Source organism: Triturus cristatus, chromosome 5_1 (genome assembly GCF_964204655.1).
Source record: "Triturus cristatus chromosome 5_1, aTriCri1.1, whole genome shotgun sequence".
NCBI classification, from domain to species: domain Eukaryota; kingdom Metazoa; phylum Chordata; class Amphibia; order Caudata; family Salamandridae; genus Triturus; species Triturus cristatus.
The window spans coordinates 100,199,407-100,222,478 of record NC_140587.1 but is presented as its reverse complement, the minus strand read 5'-3'; the positions used below and the strand labels follow the sequence as shown (position 1 = coordinate 100,222,478).

The following is a 23,072-nucleotide window of genomic DNA, read 5'->3' as shown; positions in this document are numbered from 1 at the left end:
TAGGATTATTTCAAAGGTTAGGGTTGTGGTTGTGGCTAGGATGAATGTAAGACGGGTGATGTCATTGGGGTTAGGATGAGTGTGAAGGTTAGGGTTGGGAGTCGAGGTTGGGTAGGATGAGTGTTGGGTTGAGGATGGGTTAGATTGAATGTAAGGGTTAAGTTTGGGGTTGGGGTAGGATGAGTGTTAGAGTTGGGGTTGGGTTAAGATGAATGTAAGGGTTAAGTTTGGGGTTGGGGTAGGATGAGTGTTAGAGTTGGGGTTCGGTTAAGATGAATGTAAGGGTTAAGTTTGGGGTTGGGGTAGGATGAGTGTTAGAGTTGGGGTTGGGTTAAGATGAATGTAAGGGTTAAGTTTGGGGTTGGGGTAGGATGAGTGTTAGAGTTGGGGTTGGGTTAGGTTGAATGTAAGGGTTAAGTTTGGGGTTGGGGTAGAATGAGTGTTAGAGTTGGGGTTGGGTTAGGTTGAATGTAAGGGTTAAGTTTGGGGTTGGGGTAATATGAGTGTTGGAGTTGTGGTTGGGTTAGGTTGAAGGTTAGTGTTAGAGTTAGGTTTGGGATTAGGGTTAGGATGAGTGTAAGGATTGTGGTTAGAATTGGGGTTGTGTAAAATAAGTGTAACAGTTAGACTTAGCATAGGGCTTAGGTTTAGGGTTGGGTTAGAGTGAGTGTAAGAGTTAGGGTTAGACTTGGGGTCAGGTTTAGAATGAGCGTAAAGGTTAAGGTTGGGGTAGGATGAGTATTAGGGTTGAGATTGGATTAGGATGAAGGTTAGGGTTAGAGTTGAGTTTGGAGTTAGGATGAGTGTAAGGATTAAGTTTGGGTTCGGACTTAGGATCAGTGTAAGGGTTACAGTTAGGATCAGGGTTAGTATGAGTGTAAGGGTTTTGGTTAGTGTTGGGGTTGACGTTAGTATGTGTTTAGGGGTTCGGTTTAGAGTTGGGATCGGGTAGGATAAATGTAAAGGTTAGGGTTGGGGTCGGAGTTAGAAAGAGCGTACATTTAGGGCTGCATCGGGGTTAGGACAAAGTTAAGGGTTACGGTTGGGGTAGGGGTTAGGGTGAAGGCAAGGGTTAGGGTTAGGATTAGGGTTGAGGTTGGTGTTAGGATGAGTGTATGGGTAAGGGTCAGAGCTGGGGTCAGGGTTTGGATGATGTAGAGGTTAATGTTGGGATTGGGTTAAAATGAGGATTAGGGTTGGGGTTTAGCTAGGATGAAGGTTAAGGTTAGAGCTGGGGTTAGGAAAAGTGTACGGGTTAGGTTTGGGTTAAGGATGAGTGTAAGTGTTAGGTTAGGGATCAGGATTAGGATAAGTGGAATAGTTAGGGTTAGAGTACGGTTGACATTATGATGACTGTAAGGGTTTGGTTTAGAGTTAGGGTAGGATAGGTGTAAATATTGGGGTCTATGGTTAGGATGAGTAAATGGGTTACATTTGGTGTTAGGGTTAGGATGAGTGTAAGGGTTAAGGCTGGGATTAGAATGGGTGTAGGGGTTAGGGTTGGGGTTAGGATGAGTGTTATAGTTGAGGTCGAGGTTTGGATGAGTGTAAATGTAGAGTCTAGGATTAGGGTTAAATTTGGGATCAGGGTTAGAATGAAAGTAAGGGTTAGGTTTAGAGTTGGGGTTAGGATGAGCATAAGAGTTAGGGTTGGTGTTAGTTTAGAGTAAGGGTTACGGTTGAAGTATGAATGAAGGTAAGGGTTAAGGCTAGGATTAGAGTTGGGATCAGAGTTAGTATGAGTGTAAGGGTTAGGGTAGAGATTGGATGAGTATAGGTTAGGGTTGAGCTTGGGGTTAGGATGAGTGTTAAGGGTATAGTTTTGGGCTGGGGTAAGGATGAGTGCAGGGGTTGGTGGGTGAGTGTCTGGTGGCTTAGTGGACTAATGCATACACTGTAGGGGCCTGTGTTCAACCTCATGGTCACAGGTTCAAATCCCGGCGGGCACACTCAACCATTCATCTTCCTGAGTTAGATAAAATGAGTACCATTGAGTAGGTTAACACTATACATCGGTTATTCAGCGCCAAGATACCCTTGGGTGAATGTGTGCTTTACAAATACACGTTATGTTTACAAATACACACATTATGTTAGGTTTAGAATTAGGGTCGGGGTAGGATGTATGTATGGGTTAAGTTGGGGCTGGGGTTAGAGTAAGTGTAAGAGTTAGTGTCAGAGGTGGGGTTCAGGTCAGGATGAGTGTAATGGTTAGGGCTGGGGTCAAGGTTAGGATGAAGGTTGCCCAGGAGGCACGAAGGCTGAGGGTTGCAAAAGTCAGGCTAGAATGGCAGAGGGACCTGGGGATTAATATCAGCGATAATCAATGGCAGTATTGCTGTTCGGTTGTAAAGACTGTCTCACCGAAAAGCGGACGCAGACTTCAAATACATAAATAGGATGCACTCCATCCCGGCCCGCCTATTCAGATATGGGCTGCGCGACAGTGCGGGCTGCCTGCACTGCAATGAAGAGGACGCAGGATTTGTGCTTGGTTTTGCCCTGGGTCCAGAGGTTTGGGCAGGCATTGTTCCAGGAACTGGGGGCGATCACTAGTGACACATTGGAGCCAGAGCCTCTATTGGCGCTGCTGGGATATGATAAAGAGGTATGGGGCGGAGTTAGGTGTCTGGTAGCTCTTAGCCTATTGCTTGTGAGGTGTAGGATGGTGATGGTCTGGGCCCGCGGCCCGCTACCGACGCTAATGAAATGGCACAATGATATGGCGTACTGCAGCACATAGTCTGCATTTGCACACAATTAAAAAGAGGCTTACTTGCACGCATCTGTTTTCCCTGACACTTCGCGCTGCCCCTCTGCCCGGTACTTTAGTTCTGGGTTCGGCGGATTGCCAGTCCGGTACAGAGACGTGGCTCCTCCCCCCCACCGCACTTCCGCTTCCTCATCAAGAACATGATAGGTATCCGGCCGCGCAGCGGACATGCGCAGCTGGCGCGCCGGCGGCACGCCGAAGGCGCGCCAAAGGCAAGCCCGTCTGCGCCCGTCCGCGCCGGCTCGGTGCCGGTTGTAGATCTTGTTGATAGTCCGCTAAGACCAAGGTATGTATACTCCCGGTCTGAGCTGTGTGCTATGGGGAAGCAGGTGGTAAGGTGCCTCCAGCCTCGGCCGGTTGACTCTGAAGGCTCTCTTAGATGCACGTACTGTTGCTTTTCACCCGTAGCTCTGGGCAAATCTAGCAACTCCACGCCCCGTTCCTCGGTGCGGGTCTGTTTGTTGAACTGTCGTTCGCTAGTTAAACACTTCACTGATGTTTATTGTCTCCTGGAGGACAGGTCACCTGACATTCTGTTCCTTACTGAGACTTGGCTCTCGGAGGATACAGTGACGGAGCGGGTACTTGCTCTCCCGGTAGGCTACGCGATGCATGCACTTAACAGACCCAGGAGAGGAGGTGGCATTGCAGTTATTTTTAAATCTAAGTTCTCCTGCACTTTTATTGAACAGACTGTCGCCGACTGTGAGTGCGCTTCTTTTAAATTAGCTTTTAACTGTAATTATACGATGTCTGGATTATTGATTTATCGCCCCCCAGGTCCTTCTACAGAGTTCCGCGCTACTCTACCTGACGTACTTAGCACCTTAGCAGTTAATGCCCCTAATTTCTCTATTATAGGCGACCTTAATTTACATCTAGAAAATGTTCTTGACCCAACTATAGCATCGTTCCTGGCAGACCTTATGGCCTGTCAGCTTGTGCAACGGGTTCCCGGCCCCACCCATGTGGCTGGACACCTACTTGATCCCATTTTCACAAACATTTTATCGTCTGAGGTTCTTGTCCCAGACCCTATAGACTGGTCAGACCATTTTCTAGTCACTATGGTGATTTACGATGTCCGGCCTATATGTACACCAGTAAATACCTCCTCTATCAAGCGTCCGTGGCATTAATTGAGCTGGGAGCAATTTCAAGATCATCTTGTAGCAACCTCGCCGGTCCTTCTGGCTGATCCGCATGAGGCTTACTCCATCTTTTCGGATTGGATCCTGCAAGCTCTGAACGCTCTTATACCCGCTAGGCCCACGAGGAATCGGGTTAAGAAGCCCAATCCTTGGTATAATGCTAAGCTGGGTGGCCTGCGCAAGCAGGGTAAGAGGTTGGAGAGAGCCTGGCGTCGGAATTATGACCCAGCCTCTAAGGCACTGTATCGCGCAGCTATAAAGCGCTATCATAGGGCCCTTCATGCAGAGCGTGCGGCCTTTTTTTCCGAACAGATTCGGGCCAGCCCTAACCCAGCTAAGACCATCTTCTCAATAGTGACAGGGCTCAAGACTCAGAAGAATGATGTAGGCGCAGGGATCTCTTCCAACTTACAGTGTGAAGATTTGGCTAATTATTTCATTGAGAAAGTTAAGGCTATCTATCATAACTTTCCTACGGTCCCTCTAGGCCTCTCTGAGCCCTCTAGCAACTCCAATCACGGGTCTTTTGAATTTTTTCCTTCTATCACCCGAGAAGTGCTTCTGACACTCTGCGATAAGGTCAAATCAGGATCTCCGGCTGATCCCTTGAAGCCTGATCAATTTAAAAGAATACTACCTTCTATCATTTATCCTCTAGAAGAAGTAATCAATGGATCTTTGCGTGAGGCAGTTGTGCCTATGGCCTGGAAACAGGCCAAGGTCCTCCCTTTACTCAAAAAACCCTCTTTAGACCCTCGGAAGCCCGACAGCTTCTGTCCCATCTCTTTGCTTCCCTGGGCTGCTAAAATCACAGAGGCATACATTACCTCTCTCCTCACAGATTTTTTTACAGCTCATCAGATGTTTGATGTGTCCCAAAATGGCTTCCGACCCGGCCACAGTACGGAGTCTGCTCTTCTGGCCGTCACTGAACATCTCTGGGCAGCTTTGGATGCAGGGCAGATGTCGGCACTGATCTTGCTGGATCTCAGTGCCACGTTCGATACTGTATCTCATGCAATCCTGTTGAAGAGCCTCTCTGAGGCCGGGATCTCTGGGACAGCTCTTGGTTGGCTGGCCTCCTTCTTGGCTGATAGGACCTTTCAGGTAGTCGCCCCCCCTTTTGCCTCTGGCATCTTCCCTATTGGTCAGGGGGTCCCACAGGGCTCGTCCCTGAGCCCCCTGCTCTTCAATCTTTACGTACAACCTCTGGCGGAGGTGGCAAGGAGTAGGGGGTTGACCATGGTTTGCTACGCCGACGACACGCAGTTGGTGGTGGCCCTCTCGAGCGACCACGAGGAGGACGCCAGAAAATTTCAGGGAGACCTCTCTGCCGTTGCTGAGTGGATGACTGCCAACTGTTTACAGCTAAACTCTAACAAGTCGGAGGTGTTGTTGGTGGGGGGGAACCATGAGTACTGAAGCGACCGGTGGTGGCCTGCTAGTTTGGGTGTGGCACCTACCCCTAAGCCGGTAGTAAAGAACTTGGGGGTTTGGATGGACAGCACACTCAACTATGCGGTTCAGACGAAGAAGGTGGCTGGCACTTGTTTTGGCCTTCTTCGTGGTCTGAAGCCCATCCTGGCCTTTTTTGATGCTTCTACCAGGCAGACCGTCGTCCAGGCCTTGATTTTGTCGAGGCTTGACTACGCCTGCTCGCTGTATTTAGGAGTTAATAAGTCTGAGATACAGCGGCTTCAGAGAGTCCAGAATGCGGCTGTCAGATCCATCCTGGGCTTACGTAGACCCTGCTCAGTGACTAGTGCCATTCGACGGCTTCATTGGCTGCCGGTGGCCAGGCGTATTGAGTTCAAGGCACTTTGCTTTGCCTTTAAAATTCTGAAGCTGGCCTCCCCTTGCATTTTATCTGATCTTCTTTCACCGTATATCCCTAGGCGACCTCTTCGCTCTATGGGACAATGTCTAGTCACGGTTCCTCGGGTCAGGAAAGTTCGCGCCGGTGGACGCTCCTTCCGGCATAGAGCGGCCCTGTTGTGGAACTCTCTGCCGGTTCACATTCGGGAGCTCACCAACTTCCTCCAGTTTAGGAAAGCTATTAAGACATTTTTGTTCCCCTCCCTGTAGGCCCTCTTTATTTCTTTTCCTTGTTTCGCTCTGCCGTTGCTTATCGCCGGGACGCCTCTTAGCCGAGGCAGCTGTTGCGTTTTATTAATCCGGCTAACATAACATAACCTAACGTGAGCTGCTCCCAATGGGCAGCTGCCCGGGGACATCTGGGGACCCTACCAGGCGTACTTGAATGGCATCTGTGCCATCTGCCCTAATGGAGTAGTGTTGATGTGCTCATGGATACTGAATTGTGCGATGCACCTTGAAACTACCCGGAGTTCGGTCGCCCTGACTATAGGTGTAGTGGTTTTCACTGTTTCTATAACTGGTTTAAATGTACTCACAGCCATGCCAATGTACTGTATCTCACACAGTACTGTATATTTGTTGAAAAAAGTTAGAGTCGGGTCGAGTTAGGATGAATGTAAGTGCTAGAATTGAGGATTAGGATAAAAGTGATGGTTAGGGTTGGGTTCAGCATTAGGATGAGTGTAAAGGTTAGGGTTGGGTCAGGGTTAGGATGAGTACAAGGGTTTTAGTTAGAGTTGAGGATGGGGTTAGGATGACTGTGAGGGTTAGGGTTAGAGTTGGTGTGAGAGCTAGGATGATTGCAAGGGTTAGGATGAGTATTAGGGTTAAGTTTAGAGTTGGGGTCGGCTAGGATGAATGTTAGGGTTGGGGTTATAATGAGTCCAAGGGCTAGGATCAGAGTTAGACTTAAGATGAATGTGAAAATTAGGGATACAGTTGGGGTTGGGGATCGGATGAGTGTAAGATTGGGGTTGGGTTAAAATAAGGGTTAGAGTTGGGATCAGGCCTGGGATGAGTGTGGGGGTTAGGGTTGAGGTTAGGATGAGTGTAAGGGTTCAGGTTAGATTTGGGTCGCGATAGGATAAATGAAAGTAAGGGTTGGGGTAGGGGTTATGATGAGTTTAAGGGTGAGGGTTGGGTAGGGGTTAGGATAAAGATAAGGATTAGCGTTGGGAAAGGGGTTAGGATGAATGCAAGGGTTAAGGTTAGGATTGGAGTTAAGGTTGGGGTTAGGATTAGTGTAAGGCTTAAGGGTCAGGTTTAGAGGGAACTTAAGGGTTACAGTTGGTTTAAGGGATAGGAAGAGTGTTAGAGTTAGACTTGGTGAGTATGAGTGTAAGGGTTAGGGTTGAAGTGGGGGTGTGGATGAGTGTTAGGGTTGGTTCGGGTTAGATTGAATGTAAGTGTAAAGGCTAGGGTTAGGGTTAAAGTTAGAGTCAGGGTTAGGATGAATGTAAAGGTTAGGCTTAGAGTTGAGATTGGGGTTAGGATGAGTGTAAGGTTTAGAGGTTCAGGGTTAGGATGAATGCAAGGGTTAGGTAGGATGAGTATAAGATTAGAGTTGGCACGGGTTAAGATGAGTGTAGGGGTTAAGTTTAGAGGTGTGGTCAGAGTAGGATGAGTGTAAGGGTTAGGGTTGGAGTTGAGGATAGGATTATTGTAAGGATTAGGTTTAGAGTTGCGGTTGGGGTGAGTGTAACGTTTGGAGGTGGGGGTTGGGGTAGGATGAGTGTATGGGTTAGGGCTGAGGTTGGGGTAAGGATGAAAGTAAGGGTTAGGGTTGGGGTCAGTTTAGGATGAAAGTAACTGTTAGTATTAGGGTTGGGGTCAGGGTTAGGATGAGTGTAAGGGTTTTTGCTGGAGTTAGGATCAGTCTAATGAAGTACTGGGAATTTTAAGCCCAGCGGTGCAGGGGAACACACCCTAAGACTTCGGGTTCTTCCTGTTTCAGACCTACAGAAACACAGAGTCTTCTGGGTGAAGTCAGAGATCGATTTATTGGCTGCAGACCAATTACAGGTATCCGAGAAGTACAACACAATGTATGTTCTCAGGAGACTGCTTAAAATTACAGAAACGGGCTTCTCCTTAAATACAAAATATCATGCTTCAGGCACACATTCCTTGTTTTACGATATGGTCATTTACATGTATCCATTACAAACGAAAAGGCAGAGTCATGATGACCATCCCACATTCCAGTTAGGCCAGCCCACAATTATTTACCCAGCGAGGCTCAGATCCCACATCAGATATCAACAGGCCCCAATAAACACGGACATCTCCTGTTTGTAAAACAAGCCATAAAGCAGGAAGAGTCAGGTGTGAAAGAGATTAGCCGGAGGCTTGTGTGACATGAAAAGGTTTTATGGTGTGTCAAACCCTGATGCTAATCACAGGTGGCCGGAGGATGGGGAGCTCGTGAGACCGGACTGACCTGGGGCAGCGGAGCCAAGCTGCACAGGTCACAGAGAAGTCAAACAGAAAGTACATGTATTCTAAAGGCCCGTACTTGCTTGTAATGTGTAGCCTATGTGAGGGCAACCATAAGATGGCCACCGCTCCAAGATGGGACCCACGAAGTTAATGTAATATCGTATATAAAGTGCTTTTATCGCTAAAACGTTATACAAAGCACTTGTACATACCGCATTGACCATTCGCGGTTCGCTAATACCGGAAGAGGCAGGGGTAGGGCCCTGTCTCCCATGCGGTCCCAAATTCTAAAGTACCACAGACCCTCCTTTTGCCCTTACATAGGCAATAACTATACTCACATCAATCCGAGTCTAGGTCAATATTCATGAAGTCATGGAGATGTTGCTGTAGCATCATCCTATTACTTAGCTCGTCCCTTGATACAGGTTTCCTTACACATAATGTAGCACAGAGGCCACATATCGCAGGAGCACACTGTATGCACAGACAAAACAGGAAAAGAATGGCTAAGATCATTCCAATGACCATCAGAATCTTCCAGCCCCAGGCAGATATCAGTTCCCAGAACCACCCCACCAGTGACCAATCTCCCTTATCCACATGAATAGATTCAGATATTTTATGCAGTTTGGAGATGGCTTGATACACTGTTGGAGCGTTATCCGGTATGAAAATGCAACAACTAGATTGGATGACCTTACATACCCCACCGCGGTCTGCAAGTATGACGTCTAGAACCATGCGGTTCTGCAAAGTCATGAGGCGATCCGCTTGGAGCTCAGCTGTCAAATTACCAAGGGCACCAGCCGTAACATTAACAGTGGATTCAACCACACGAGTCAGTTGTCTCAGGTTCCTACTATTGACAATCGGTCCCCAAAACGGCAGGAAACCCAAAAAGAAGTCTCCTGCTTCCTGACCGGCAGTATCCTCCTTACTAATCACGCCTCTTACCACTCTGGTCTTGTGGTAATCAGAGGCAGCAGTGAATGTTGGCGGTAGCAAGTTTGCAATATAACATGTGCCCGAGAAATCAGGGGGCAACCATGTATATGCTCGGTCATTGCAGACAAAATATGTACCCTTGGCAGCCAAAAACGCAGGGGAAAACTGTGATGGGAAAGTGTACGTTTCAGTACAGTCACTTTTCCCCAGTTGAGCTCTTGGATTCTGACCATTACCTTGTAAACAGAATCGACCTATGTGGGGTACGACCCAAATTGGGGATGAAATTTTTCGCTGCCTTTCACCCAGACTGATGCTATACCCCGTCGTGTTCCAACCTACATAAGGTCGCAATTCCTCCTTGGGAATGGATGAGTACGCGTCGATATCTCTGCTCATATCGGCGACTCCTTTCATTAAGGCCTTATTGTTTGTGCTAGGTCTAATGGAACGCGGTTGTCGCGGGGAGTAGGCATCTAATGCAAAAAGGAACATGGTCTGGAATGCCCACGACGATCCATTGTAACTAAACGGCAGCACTAGATAAGGAATACCCTTATTAATGGTATGTGGCATTAACCCACACACCCAGCAATTGGTTGTATTCATGACTAGTTGGTGTTGGTGCAGGAGCTGAATAAATGAGTTGTTTACAAACTCTGATCGTCTAGCTTGTTCGTGTTCAGGCAGAGGGTGGAAAGAGTGTGAGGAGACAGTAGGAGGAGGTATAGGCTGTACAGTGGGTGCAATGGGCTCTTGAGAGGAGAAGAATACAAATCCTACAGTAAACACTATCATACTACATAGTATAAACAAACATAAAAATACAAAACGTTTGCTCTTCAATATTTTACATATTCTCGTTTTAAAGTTCATTTCCTCAGCGGGTCTCTCTATCTTGAAAAACTCCATCCTCTAATCGGGCCGCTCGCGGCGGGTGAGTATCTTCTGCTAAGGAGTACGCCTGTCGGTCCAGGGAACGCCCTAGACCAACCAGAACCGTTGACCTAACGTCTTCGGCCTGTACCCCAAAGTCTTGGCACCGCGACCCTGCGGCTGAACCCGGATGGTGGTTCGAAAAACAAAAATCAAGAAAGTCCTTCAGATGGGAGAGCTATAATATCAAAAAAATAGTAAGGGAAGGGAATCTTTATTTGTCCATAGGCCTTGGTCTCGGCCTCAAATTATAGCGGTGTCTGCCAGGTACTGTCTGGTCTTGAAACAAGAGTTCAGGCTCTGTGGTGTCCAATCGAATTGACGGTGGCACAGCTTCTTGCAAAATATCGTCACTTTCTTGTGCTGAAGTTGTGCCTCTTACGCGTGCATCACTGAATGGTACAAAACGAGGTACGGTGTCAGTTTCAGAATCGCCGATACCCTCCTGGACCCACTGGTCATATGGTAGAGGCAAAGGGATCCTCTTGATGTGGGTGCCGTGGATCCAATTCTTTTTCCCCTTTACTCGAACAGCTGATCTTGTAGACAGAAGTACGAGGTGAGGGCCAATCCAACGGGGCTCATCGTTGCTCGTTCGCTGGAAGTTTCTGATGAGAACCCACGTGCCAGGGTCGATAGGGTGTCCTGGATCTTCAGAGGCCTGGGGGAGAGTATCATGCACCTGTTGGTGTAAAACACGCAATTTAGCCGTCAATTCGTATAAATAATCAAGCAGTACTGGATGTTCGATTTCGCTGAATTTCGTCGGTCTTGGCACACCCCATACATTGGCTGGGCGGCCAAAAATGATTTCATATGGGCTAAGTCCCACTCGTGAGTGTACGGTCATTCTGTTGGATAGGAGTGCTAAAGGCAGAGCGTCAGGCCATTTAAGACCGGTGCTCGCCTGGATTTTGGCTAGTTTTAGCTTCAGAGTGCCATTGTAGCACTCTACTAATCCAGCTGATTGGGGGTGGTTTGCAGCGTGGAACTTCTGCTTTATCCCTAGCCCCTCACACACATTCTTCATTACTCGACCCACAAACTCACTCCCATTATCGCTCCACACCATTCTTGGCATTCCAAACCTAGGGAAAAATTCTTTCACAAGGGCTTTGGCTGTGGATAAAGCAGTGTTGTCTTTTAGGGGATATGCTTCTATCCATTTTGAAAAAAGCGCAAACAACAACCAATACATATTTCAGGTTGTTGCACCTTTCCATGTGGATAAAATCTAGCTGCAAAACTTCAAATGGATATGATGGAGGCGCAAAATGACCAGCTGGAGTTGAGGTTCCCCTACCAGGGTTGTGTTTCAAACATACCATACAATTCTTGACCACATTCTCTGCACACTTGGGAATTCCAGCATTCTGCCATACTGGAGCCAACAACTTACAGATTCCTTTCATACTGATATGTGCCATTCCATGTGCCATAGTAACCACTGGAAGCACATATGCATCAGGTAACAACCATCGCCGATGTTCTGACAAATCAACCCAACAACCATTCTCATCCAACTTACCCGTACTTTCTCTCCACTTACTCAACTCTTTCTCTGTGGCGTCCGCCTGAAGGGACTTCACACTCTCTATCGTGTTTTCACACATTCCAACATCACCAACCCATCTTGCAGGGCCTGCAACATACATTCGAGTCTTCACATCTTTTGCTGTTTCTTTCGCGATTTCATCAGCAAACGCATTACCATGACCAACATCATCAGTGACTTTCTTGTGCGCACTGCATTTCATAATCGCAACTTGTAACGGTAGGGTCAGTGACTCAAGGAGATCATTCACCAACTTGCCATTCTGAATTTTAGCTCCATGCGAAGTCAGGAACCCACGTTCCTTCCATAATCGCCCAAAACTATGGGCCACGCCAAAGGCGTACTGGCTGTCGGTATATATGTTCACTTTCATTCCTTCAGACAACACACATGCTCTTGTAAGGGCAATCAATTCTGCTGCTTGAGCCGAATTATGTGGCACTCGTGCAGTTTCAACAATCGTGTGCAAAGTCGTGATAGCATACGCAGCAGTCGTATCACCATTCGGAAGCTTGAAGCACGAACCATCCACCCATAAGGTACCATCACATTCAGTCAGGGGAGTATCTTTAAGATCCACTCTCCCTTTTGTCTCTTCTTCTGTTCTGAACAGACAATCATGTTGCTCAACCTCATCTAGGTCTGCTGGAATTGGCAATAATGTAGCTGGATTCAACGTGTTGCATCTTTTTATGTGTATATGATTTGCTAACAGTGTCAGTTCATATCCTGACAATCGCGCACTAGTTAAGTGCTGTGTCTTGGTCCTGTTTAGTAATGTGTCCACAGCATGTGGAACCATTACAATTAATGTATTATCCATCACTAGTCCAGCAGACTGTCGAATAGACATAGCTGCTGCAGCTGTAGCTCTCAGACAACTTGGCAATGCCCTAGCTACAGGGTCCAAGGTTGACGAAAAATATGCGCATGGACGCGGTCTGTCGCCAAAAGGCTGTGTTAACACTGATAATGCGCAACCATCTTTTTCGTGAACATACAATGTAAAAGGCTTGCTGTAGTCAGGGGTACCCAACACAGGAGCTGAACATAATGCATTTCGCAATTCCCAAAAACTTTTCTGACACTCGTCAGACCATGGGATAGGATTCGGTGTGTCTTTACACGTTAGTGCTAACAAAGGTTTTGCCAGCAAAGAAAAATTTGGTATCCAGTGCCTACAGTATGAAGTAATGCCCAAGAAAGCACGCACTTCTCTCTGTGTTCTGGGCACACTCAACTGTGCAATGGCTTGAATTCGCTCTGGGGTCAGTTTACTTCCCTCCTTCGATAAGAGATGACCTAAGTAGGTCACTTCTTGTCGACAATATTGCAATTTGGAGGGAGACACTTTATGATGAGAGGCAGACAAATGGTGCAACAAGGACAATGTAGCTTCTTTGCAAATGTTTTCAGTATCCGCGGCGATTAGTAAATCGTCAACGTACTGAATGAGGATAGCGCCACTCGGTAAAACTAGTGCATCAAGCTGCGATTTTAAGGCTTCGCTGTATATTGATGGACTTTCACAGTAGCCCTGGGGAGCGCGTTTAAAGCGGAAGCTTCGGCCTCCTAAACTAAAGCCAAATATGTCTCTGCTCTCCTCTGCAATTGGGATGCTAAAGAAAGCATTCTTTAAATCGATCACTGAGAACCATGCAGCGGAAGCTGGAATCATAGTTAGCAAGGTAGTTATATCAGGGACAACTGGAAACTGTGGCACAACAATCTTATTAACCTCTCTAAGATCAATCACAAATCTGTACACAGGTGGCTGTGAAGGGTCCGTTCGTTTTAAGACATGTAAAACAGGACTATTGCAAACGTTGCCTCTTGTTTCTTCAATGACATCCTTTTTAATCAAATCACTGACAATTGCTAACAACGCTTTCTGACCTTCATTGGAGATTTTGTACTGAGGAATGCGTGGCAATCTGACATTGGCCTTTAAAGTGACCACGTATGGCGGTATTTCCAAAAGACCCACATCATTGGGACCAGTAGCCCAAAGGACATCCGGAAGGGATGACAATTCAGGCGGCATTGCATTCTTAGACAAATACATAGGGGAAATCACTTTCTTACCTAATGTAAGTTGCACTCCTGAGGGAGAACAATATAGTGTTGCATGCAATCTTTTTAGCAAATCTAATCCTAACAGATTTTCACCACAACCTGTCGTTAGGATGAGGGGTGCTTTTAGCTCACAAGGTCCAACAGAAAGTGACATAGGACTAGAAATCGGGTTCCTAACTGGGGCGCCAGAAAAACCTACTGAAACATTCATTTCGCCAGACAAAGGCGCGCCAGGGAGTTTTGAATGCATAATTGAACTCTTTGCAGCACCGGTGTCCATCAGAAAGGGCTCTGTGACACCTGCTGTAGTCACTTTAACATATGGTCCACTCTGATCCACTGGCACTGAAACAACTCCCTCTTTCTGTCTATGGCTGTCCTAGTAATCATTACCTTCCACATTGTCGTCTTCTGCATAATAGTCATTATTATAGTACTGAGCTGTATTACCAGTTGCATGAGCTTGCTGATCAAAGCTATTTATCGTATTTTGAGGCGGAAGAGGACGCGCGTTCTGGGGAACATTTCCACGCCCTCTACCTCTAGGAGCTTGCTGACCACCTCTACCTCTTGCGCCATACGCATTACTAGTACGCTGCATTAATTTAGGGCAACTATATTTAAAATGACCTTCCTCTCTGCAATATGAACATTGATTGGGACCTACAGGGATACGTGGTTGATAATACCCATTCATTTGCTGGTTATTCTGAAATTGTTGGGGTTGGTGATAGATACCTTGGGTTTGCCTATAATTATTCTGTCCTCCACGTGGCGGGTAAGCCTGCTGCAAAAGGACCTTCGTTTTCAGTTCTTTTGTTTTCTTGTCTGTCCTATCTTTCTCGTCTTTATCTCGATTTTCATAATACTGTGCAGTAGCCAGTATTTGCGCTGAAGAGGAAACAGCCCAAGAACTTTCTGAATCTTTTAATTTCTTACATAGCTCGGGAAGTAGATTCTGCACAAATTTATCCACAAATAACCGTTGGCCACCTTCAGTGCTCATGTCTTGACCACTGTGGTCGATAAACGTTTCTTCAAACCTTGTAAAGAAATCGGACACTGTCTCATCTTTCTTCTGCTTACATGCGGATAGTTTTTCCCAATTCATGCGCATCGCGGGCATTAAAGTTTTCATATATGTAATAATTCTGCCAGGGAGTTCTGCTACCAGAGGCTCAGGTTTTGCACCACCAACTTGTCTAGTGTCTGCGGCAATAATATTAGCCCATGTAGCACCTAGTTCTGCATCGTGATCTACATTACGAATTGATCCCCACAAAGGCTGTGGAACAACATTTCCAAACAACATATCTATGTCAGCTAGATTCATGATACATGATCCTGCAGTTTGTGATAACTCCTTATAATATCCTGCAGGGTTTTTACGGGGATCAGGCAATGTCTGTTTAAGCGCTAACACCTCAGAACGCTTCCATGGGACATGTACCCAAACACGCTGAAAATGAGCAGGCATAGCAACGATATTGTTAGCGGCATCAGCCGCAACGGCTTCCTTCCATACCGGAGGGACTTCTCTCATGGGGTATTGTCGCGCTTTTACCTTTTTCCCCACAGGGAAATCTTGTTCAAACAACGACTGTTGACAATCATCATTCCTCAAGGATAATAAGGTCGCAACTGCTTTATTTACATCGGGGCCCACAATCGTACCTTTTCCAAAATCGAATCTCACTCGACACAACTCCTGCGGGCTTGGATCTCTACCATGATCATCCAATTCCTCACAGAGGATTTCACACATTTTCTCGAACACATACCTCTGTTTCGGGGCATCCCATTGGTGAAAAACGTTAACAACTGACTCCACATCATAGAGTGAAGAAAAAATAATCCACCTACGCGCCATATGATCTAATACCTTTTTATCTTCAGGATCAGGCAGCTGACTGCGCAATTGCTTACGTTGTAAACCAGGGGTCGCACTAGATGACCCAAAGAGAGGCGACATTAAACTAGTAACTACATTAGCTAGTCGTTGTCGTGCTGAAGGAGAAGTTGAGGCGAAAATGGGGGGATAGACAGAGGGAAGAAAAGCGGATTCAGATACAGGTGCCTGGGTAGTGTAAGAAGGAACGCCAGGGAAGGCAGCTGATGTGCTAGGCAAGGTTGCAGGAAGCGCGGGGGCAACAGGTAACAAAGCTGGAGGCCCTTGAGAGGGCTGCACTGCAGGGATAGGAGCCAGCTGAGGAGGAGCTGGCGGCTGTGGGAAGGCTTGCGGCATATTTACTGGAGGCGGCACATTTACAAGCTGTGGAGGCGCTGTAGCATTTTGCGCATATGGGGGTGGCGAACTTAGCAAATGGGACATTAGGGAATCTTTCTCTCTCTCTTTTGTCTCATCTGGTACAAGGGGGTGACAAAACAGGGTAACATTTATCGATCCCTAGTTTGCGCTGTCTATGTAGCTGTTCATTCATTTGTTCCTCCTCATTATCTTTAAATTGCACAGCTGCTTACATCATTGACATACCTCTTTCTCTCTTATTCCTTTTCGCTAGCTTAATTTCCTTCTGTTTGGCTTCCTTTCGCCATAGGCGGAAAAAATCAAACATCGCCGGCCGGGCTTTCTTTTTAAACAATTTAACTTCCAAATTATCTAAAATATCGGTATCGAAACTACCATTTTGGGGCCATTTTAAAACACCGTCCTTTCTGGTGTATCGGATCCATACTTCATTATATGCAATGGGGCCCACGCCATGCTTCACATAAAGCTCATAGGTTGGAGTTCCAATTGGAGGAACCGGGCATGAATCCTCTAACTGGAAATCCCGTCCACAACCCAAACAAAACAATCTACCAAATACACTATAACCAGGCATCTTTGCTCACTAGTCTAGTATCAAACTTCAAAGGATTATTGATTACGATAGTCTCGTGAATACACGAGTCCTCTGGCTTTGGGACTTGCAAGCTCCAAATCAAAGCGATCCCGAAGGATACCAAATTCCCGAAGGATACAAAACAAACTGGGAGACGCTCCACTTATCATTAACTGAATATTGATGATCGATGGCGTCACCAGAAGACTCTCTCGATTGTTTCGCTCTACCAAAATCGTCAAGGGTCCAAAACAGGGCGATTAATCAGGGCAGCAGTCCTTCGTAGCCGTCGGGACACGGAGAACCTCGCAGAAAAGACTTTCGGACCACGTCGACATGCAGGGGTCGATGAAGTGGCGGCCTTCCTCCGGAATTTTCACACGACGCTCCTCACAAACCTCTGGCTTGGACTGGTACCGCTGAAATCGTCCCGAGTTGGGCGCCAACTGAAGTACTGGGAATTTTAAGCCCAGCGGTGCAGGGGAACACACCCTAAGACTTCGGGTTCTTCCTGTTTCAGACCTACAGAAACACAGAGTCTTCTGGGTGAAGTCAGAGATCGATTTATTGGCTGCAGACCAATTACAGGTATCCGAGAAGTACAACACAATGCATGTTCTCAGGAGACTGCTTAAAATTACAGAAACGGGCTTCTCCTTAAATACAAAATATCATGCTTCAGGCACACATTCCTTGTTTTACGATATGGTCATTTACATGTATCCATTACAAACGAAAAGGCAGAGTCATGATGACCATCCCACATTCCAGTTAGGCCAGCCCACAATTATTTACCCAGCGAGGCTCAGATCCCACATCAGATATCAACAGGCCCCAATAAACACGGGCATCTCCTGTTTGTAAAACAAGCCATAAAGCAGGAAGAGTCAGGTGTGAAAGAGATTAGCCGGAGGCTTGTGTGACATGAAAAGGTTTTATGGTGTGTCAAACCCTGATGCTAATCACAGGTGGCCGGAGGATGGGGAGCTCGTGAGACCGGACTGACCTGGGGCAGCGGAGCCAAGCTGCACAGGTCACAGAGAAGTCAAACAGAAAGTACATGTATTCTAAAGGCCCGTACTTGCTTGTAATGTGTAGCCTATGTGAGGGCAACCATAAGATGGCCACCGCTCCAAGATGGGACCCACAAAGTTAATGTAATATCGTATATAAAGTGCTTTTATCGCTAAAACGTTATACAAAGCACTTGTACATACCGCATTGGCCATTCGCAGTTCGCTAATACCGGAAGAGGCAGGGGTAGGGCCCTGTCTCCCATGCGGTCCCAAATTCTAAAGTACCACACTAAGGGTTAGGGTTAGAGTGGGGGTTCTGATTCAGATTAATGTAAGGGTTAGGTTTTTCGGCATTAGGATGAGTGTAAATGTTAGGGTTGGGATCGGGGTTAGGATGAGTGTAAAAGTTATAGTTATATTGAGATCGGGTTTAGGATGAGTGTAAGGACTATAGTTAGAGTTGGAATTAGGGTTATGATGAGTGTAAGGGTTAGAGTAGGGTCAGAGTTAGGATGAGAGTAAGGGTTAGGGTAGGGATTGAGGTTAGAATGAGTCTTAGGGCTAGAGTTGGGGTTAGGGTGAATGTAAAAGTTGGGGATAGAGTTGGGATTGAGGATTGGATATGTGTAAGGGTTATGGTTGGGATTTGGGTTGGGGAAAGGATAGGGGGAATGCAAGGGTTAGGGGTCTGGGTCAGGACGAGTGTAAGGTTTAGGGTTGAGGTTAGAATTAGTGCATGGTTAAGGTTGGGCCTGGGGTTAGAATGAGAGTAGAGATTACAGTTCAAGTTGGGGTAGGATGAGTGTAAGGGCTGAATTTAGGGGTGGAGTTAGAATGAATGAATTCTTTTTTTGTGTGGTTAATAAAAACCAATACAAAAACAACCAATATATAAGAAAAAAATAAAAGTGAATACATATATATACACAAGATATTCATAAAACCTCCTTTGCTGTTTTTAGTTTAAAACAGTGGAAATAATAACAGTCTTTTAGGCGCACCAAGTCAGTCTTACAGTGGTGGCCAAACTAGGTAGGCCCCTCACCCAGATGATTGCCGCAGACAGCCTATAGAGACTTATCCATAAGTGCTGTGCGGGTGTGAAAGTTGGCTTCACAGTGTCCAATGAATATAGCAGTGGGACTGCCTCGTTTGCTGTGCGCGTGCCCAGTTGAAGGAGAATGGGCGTAAGGTGGGTCTCGCGAACTAGCCACAAGGCGGGACAGCGAAGTAGGATATGAGCCAGCGACTCTCGTTTATAGTTGCAGAGGCAACACTCCGTGATGACTGGTCTTACTTTCACCGTTGGGTACAGTTCTTTTAGGGGGAAAGGATGTAATCTGACTGCAAGAATCCTGTGCAGGGCTAGTCTCCCCACTGGCTTCGCAAGGTGTGGTTTAAGACCGAGTGATATGTGGGGGGAGCTTTGGGTCTCGTGAAAGCCTCTTGTTACCAGAGTTTTAATGTCCATACGGGAGCATGATCGTAGTTGCTTTTTTATTGCTATTTTGATGGTAGTATACTTAATCATGTTGGAGTCCCAATTCTCTGTGGCTAGTTGCAAAAGTTCTTTGGCTGAGGCGAGGCTGGTAGACCAGGGATTGCTAGGTTGTTGAGAGATATAGTTTATAACAGCCTTCATTGAGTGCTCTGGTGCCGTAGTTGTTAAATAAAAGTATTTCGCTATAGACCCGCTAATTCCTCTAAAGTTTGTCGATTGAGATTGAATTCCAGACAAATTAAAGTATTCCTGGTGCAAGCTGGTAGACAAAATAACTTTTTGTAAGCTGCACAATGTATCTTTTCCAGATCCTGAGAGAATTTACCTGGAAACGCCTGTAGCGCGTAGTTGAGGGAAGGTAGTAGTTTTGCCCTCAAGACTCTTTCAATAACTGTTGTTGTTGGGATTTCTAAGATGGTGTAAAGTTTGCAGATAGCGTAGATGACCATTTTCCCTTTCTGCTGGAGCTTGTGACGGTGGACCCGTGGGCGGCCAGTTTCACAGATCCAAACCCCAAGATAGTTATACGATTGTGCACAATTCAGGGGCCCAGCCTCCACTTTGCCACTTTGTTTTTCGAATAGTGTCCAAAGATCACTATCTTGGATTTAGTTGGATTGGCTCCCAGCTTATATTTGGAATTATACTCAGAAAGTGCTGTCAATGCTTTTTGGAGACCAATCTTGGTATGATCCAAAAGGACCAGGTCGTTGGCATATTGCATCAGCTGGATCTTATTTTGCCAGATCCTGGGGGTCGCTAAAGTGGCTCCATGCAGAGCACTGTCCATATCGCTGTGTATAAGTTGAAAAGCAACGGGGCAAGGACGCAGCCTTGCTTTAGCCCGTGATCCATGGCGATTTTTTCTGTAGCGGAGTCACTGTAGAGTTTAATTCTCACCCAGGTTCGCGAATACAGGGATCGAATGGCTTGTAGCAGAGACGGGCTGACGTTCCAACGTGCCAATTTCTGCCATAGGATGGTGCGGTCTACGCCATCAAAAGCTGCTGTATAATCGATGAAGCAAGCAAAAAGCGGCGGGGTGCAGCGAGCCACCGCTTGATGTACTAGGTATGATAGGGCAATGATGTTATCAATGGTGGAACCACCTGATCAGGACCCGGTCTGGTAGAATGGAGGAGACCTTCTCTCCTAACCCAATCTACTAGTTCCGCCAGAAGGGTGCTTGCATAAGCCTTGCCCTCAATGTCCAATAAGGCAATCATACGATAATTCCTAGGGTCAGTACTTGGCTCTTTTTTGTATATTGGGTGCAGCAGTGACCCCCTCCAGGAGTCTGGAACGTCCTCCAGAAACCTGCACTCGGCAAATTGTCAGCCCAGAAGTTGATGTCCTCCCTGAAGACCACAGACTGAATGTCAAACCACTGCCTCAAACTAAACGGGAATAAGACAGAGGTGTTTGTGGTAGGCAAGACACCCACCATATGGTCATCTGCTTGGTGGCCTGAAGTACTGGGCCAAGTCTCCCCCCCCCCAAAATCAGAGGTGAAAAATCTTGGAATCTGGTTCGACTCCAAACAGTCATTTGACAATCAGATCCGGAAGGTAGTGAGGAAGAGCTATGGGGCCATGAAAACCCTGAGGAAAGTTATAGATCTGTTACCATCTAATGCCAGGAGAACCATAGTTCATGCAGTAATCACCTCACAATTAGATTATGGAAATGTACTATATTTAGGTGCTTCCAAAAAAGACCTATTTAATTTGCAAAGGGTTCAAAACGCAGCGGAGCGCTTGGTTCTCAGCCTTCCAAGGAGAACCAATACAAAGAAAGCCCTGACTACCTTACACTGGCTGCCAGTAGAGAAGAGAGTTGTGTTTAAGGCGATGTGCTACTGTCATCGCATCCTTTCACACAAAGGTCCTAGATCCCTTCAACCACTACTGACCAAATATACCCCAGGACGAAATCTGAGATCCATGGGTATAGCATTGGTGACTATCCCTAGAATATTTAGAGCCAGAATGGGGGCCCGCTCTTTAAGGTACCTAGCAGCAAAACTTTGGAACACCTTGCCAATCACCATCAGAACGGAACCCAGCGAAAGTATCTTCCGCAGACAGCTGAAGACATGGCTGTTCACAAAAACTGAATAAAGTACAGCTCAAGAGCCACTTAGGTACAGCAGTATACTTATTTGGATATGTCTCAGCGCGGGGACACGCCGTTGGTGTAACCAGGCGCTCTACAAATGAATAAATAAATAAATAAATAAGAGGGAGCCAGGCAAGCCGTTAGGGCCAGGTGCTCCATTGTGATGTATTTTTTTAAGATGGTTCGAAGTGCTTGTTTATCTGGGGAGGTAGAATCGACCAGAGGTTCCGTAAAATGTGTTGTGGCGTTGCCAGATTGCCCCCCAAGTGTTGTAGTTCTATCTGATGGATTTGCATTTGAGTCATCGGTGTTGAGGGTTTTCATGTGGGCTATCCAAGTTCTTGCGTCGAGTGGGTTCTCTCTATTAGAGGTCCCATGAATTATCTTGTTTAGATATTGCCAAAATTCTTGAGATTTACTTGGTGCCAGCAACATAAAAATCTTCAGCCATTTTGCCTCAGTAAATTCACGTTTTGCCTGCCAAACCAGTAATGAGTGGCTATTGGCCGCTAGTTTAAGTTCCTTTTTGGCAGACTCGTAACCGGTTGCCCGATAGGCCCTGCGTTTGGAGTTTAGTTGTTTGGAGCATTCCTTGATTGCTGGTTGATATCCCAGTGTGAATGCTGGATTTACGTTGGTTCTGTGTGTGATGCTCCCCCGGAGCAGACATGCTAAATCATAGGCAAGTGTGCCCCATTTCCCTATAAGGCCCTTGCTGTTGAGACAGGTCTGCCAGCCTTTCCACGTTGATTTTCATGAAACAAATTTAGGACTTGGGAGCGGCCCCCATTTGATGCTTCTAAGGAGTCTGTGCAGTTCTTCCCCCTTTGTTGCCCCGATGCAGCGAAGAGTGTGGCGGATTTTCGCTGTGATGGATAACTGCAGGGTTAGGGCGGCATGGTCACTTTCATTCTGGGGTTGAACTGCATAATTTGATATATGTTTTTGTAGTCTCTCACTCAATAAGATATAGTCAATTGTGGTCCGGTTGTTGTAAGCGGGTGCTATGAATGCCCCTGAGTTGACTTTTATGGTTAGAGAGTGTGTCGTTGCCAGATTATATGCCCGCATAAGGGCGTTGAATCTTCTGATGCTCCCATTGGGGGTGACTTTCAGGTGCATTCAGCCCTATATCGTGCGTATTAAAGTCCCCAAGGATAATGGAGTCCATGCCTGCAAACTGCAATAGCAGAGTTTCGATCTCATTTATTAACCGAATAAGTTTGCCCTTCGGACCCGGCCCATAGGGGTTATAATAAACATTGATTAAAAGTATTGATATTGGGCCATCTGCCGTATTTAAGCTTTTCAGAGTGGCAGCCAAAAACATATCTGAGGGGTTCTTTATCACTGTGAAATGTACTTTTGGAGCATGCTTGATGTATATAGAGATACCCCCTGAAGGTCTCCCGAAAATATTGCAGGTTTGAAGTATTCTGCGTAGCCCCCTATTGCTATAGATGAAGTTGCCCATTTGTTTTAGGCGCAGATTATATCTGCTCCTGCAAGGAATGTAATTGGAGATGGACTTTGCAAAACCTTATTAATCCCTGCAACGTTCCAAGTCATGATGTTAATCGTTTGGTTGTTATCTGAGGGGCTGAAAGAGGCCGTTGTTTGAAGCGGATCTAACCTTTGGCGGCGTCAACTGATTGCTTGATAAGGGCCTGGTATTAGGAATTATAGTTTAAGGCCAGTGGGAGCCAGGACCAATCTTTAATACTGTTCCCCTTAGTCAAACAGGAGCGATTTCCCCCTTCTACGTGTGTGATGACTTGGATTGGACTGTTGCTCCACAAATTCATTTTCGGTCCGCCTATGGAGCCGTGTAAAAT

General features: G+C 46.4%; 1 protein-coding gene across 1 annotated transcript in view; it reads right to left on the bottom strand.

Moving 5' to 3' along the window:
- Positions 1-19,568, bottom strand: part of LOC146830314 (testis-specific serine/threonine-protein kinase 4-like) — a 350,041-nt gene extending 330,473 nt beyond the window's left edge. Inside the window, exons 1-2 of the mRNA XM_085603709.1 lie at positions 19,445-19,568; positions 2,777-2,901 (exon numbers count right to left, since the gene is read on the bottom strand). Coding sequence (XP_085459835.1) covers positions 2,777-2,901; positions 19,445-19,568 — 249 coding nt within the window. The remainder of the gene's footprint in view (positions 1-2,776; positions 2,902-19,444) is intronic.
- Between the last annotated feature and the right edge of the window lie 3,504 nt (positions 19,569-23,072).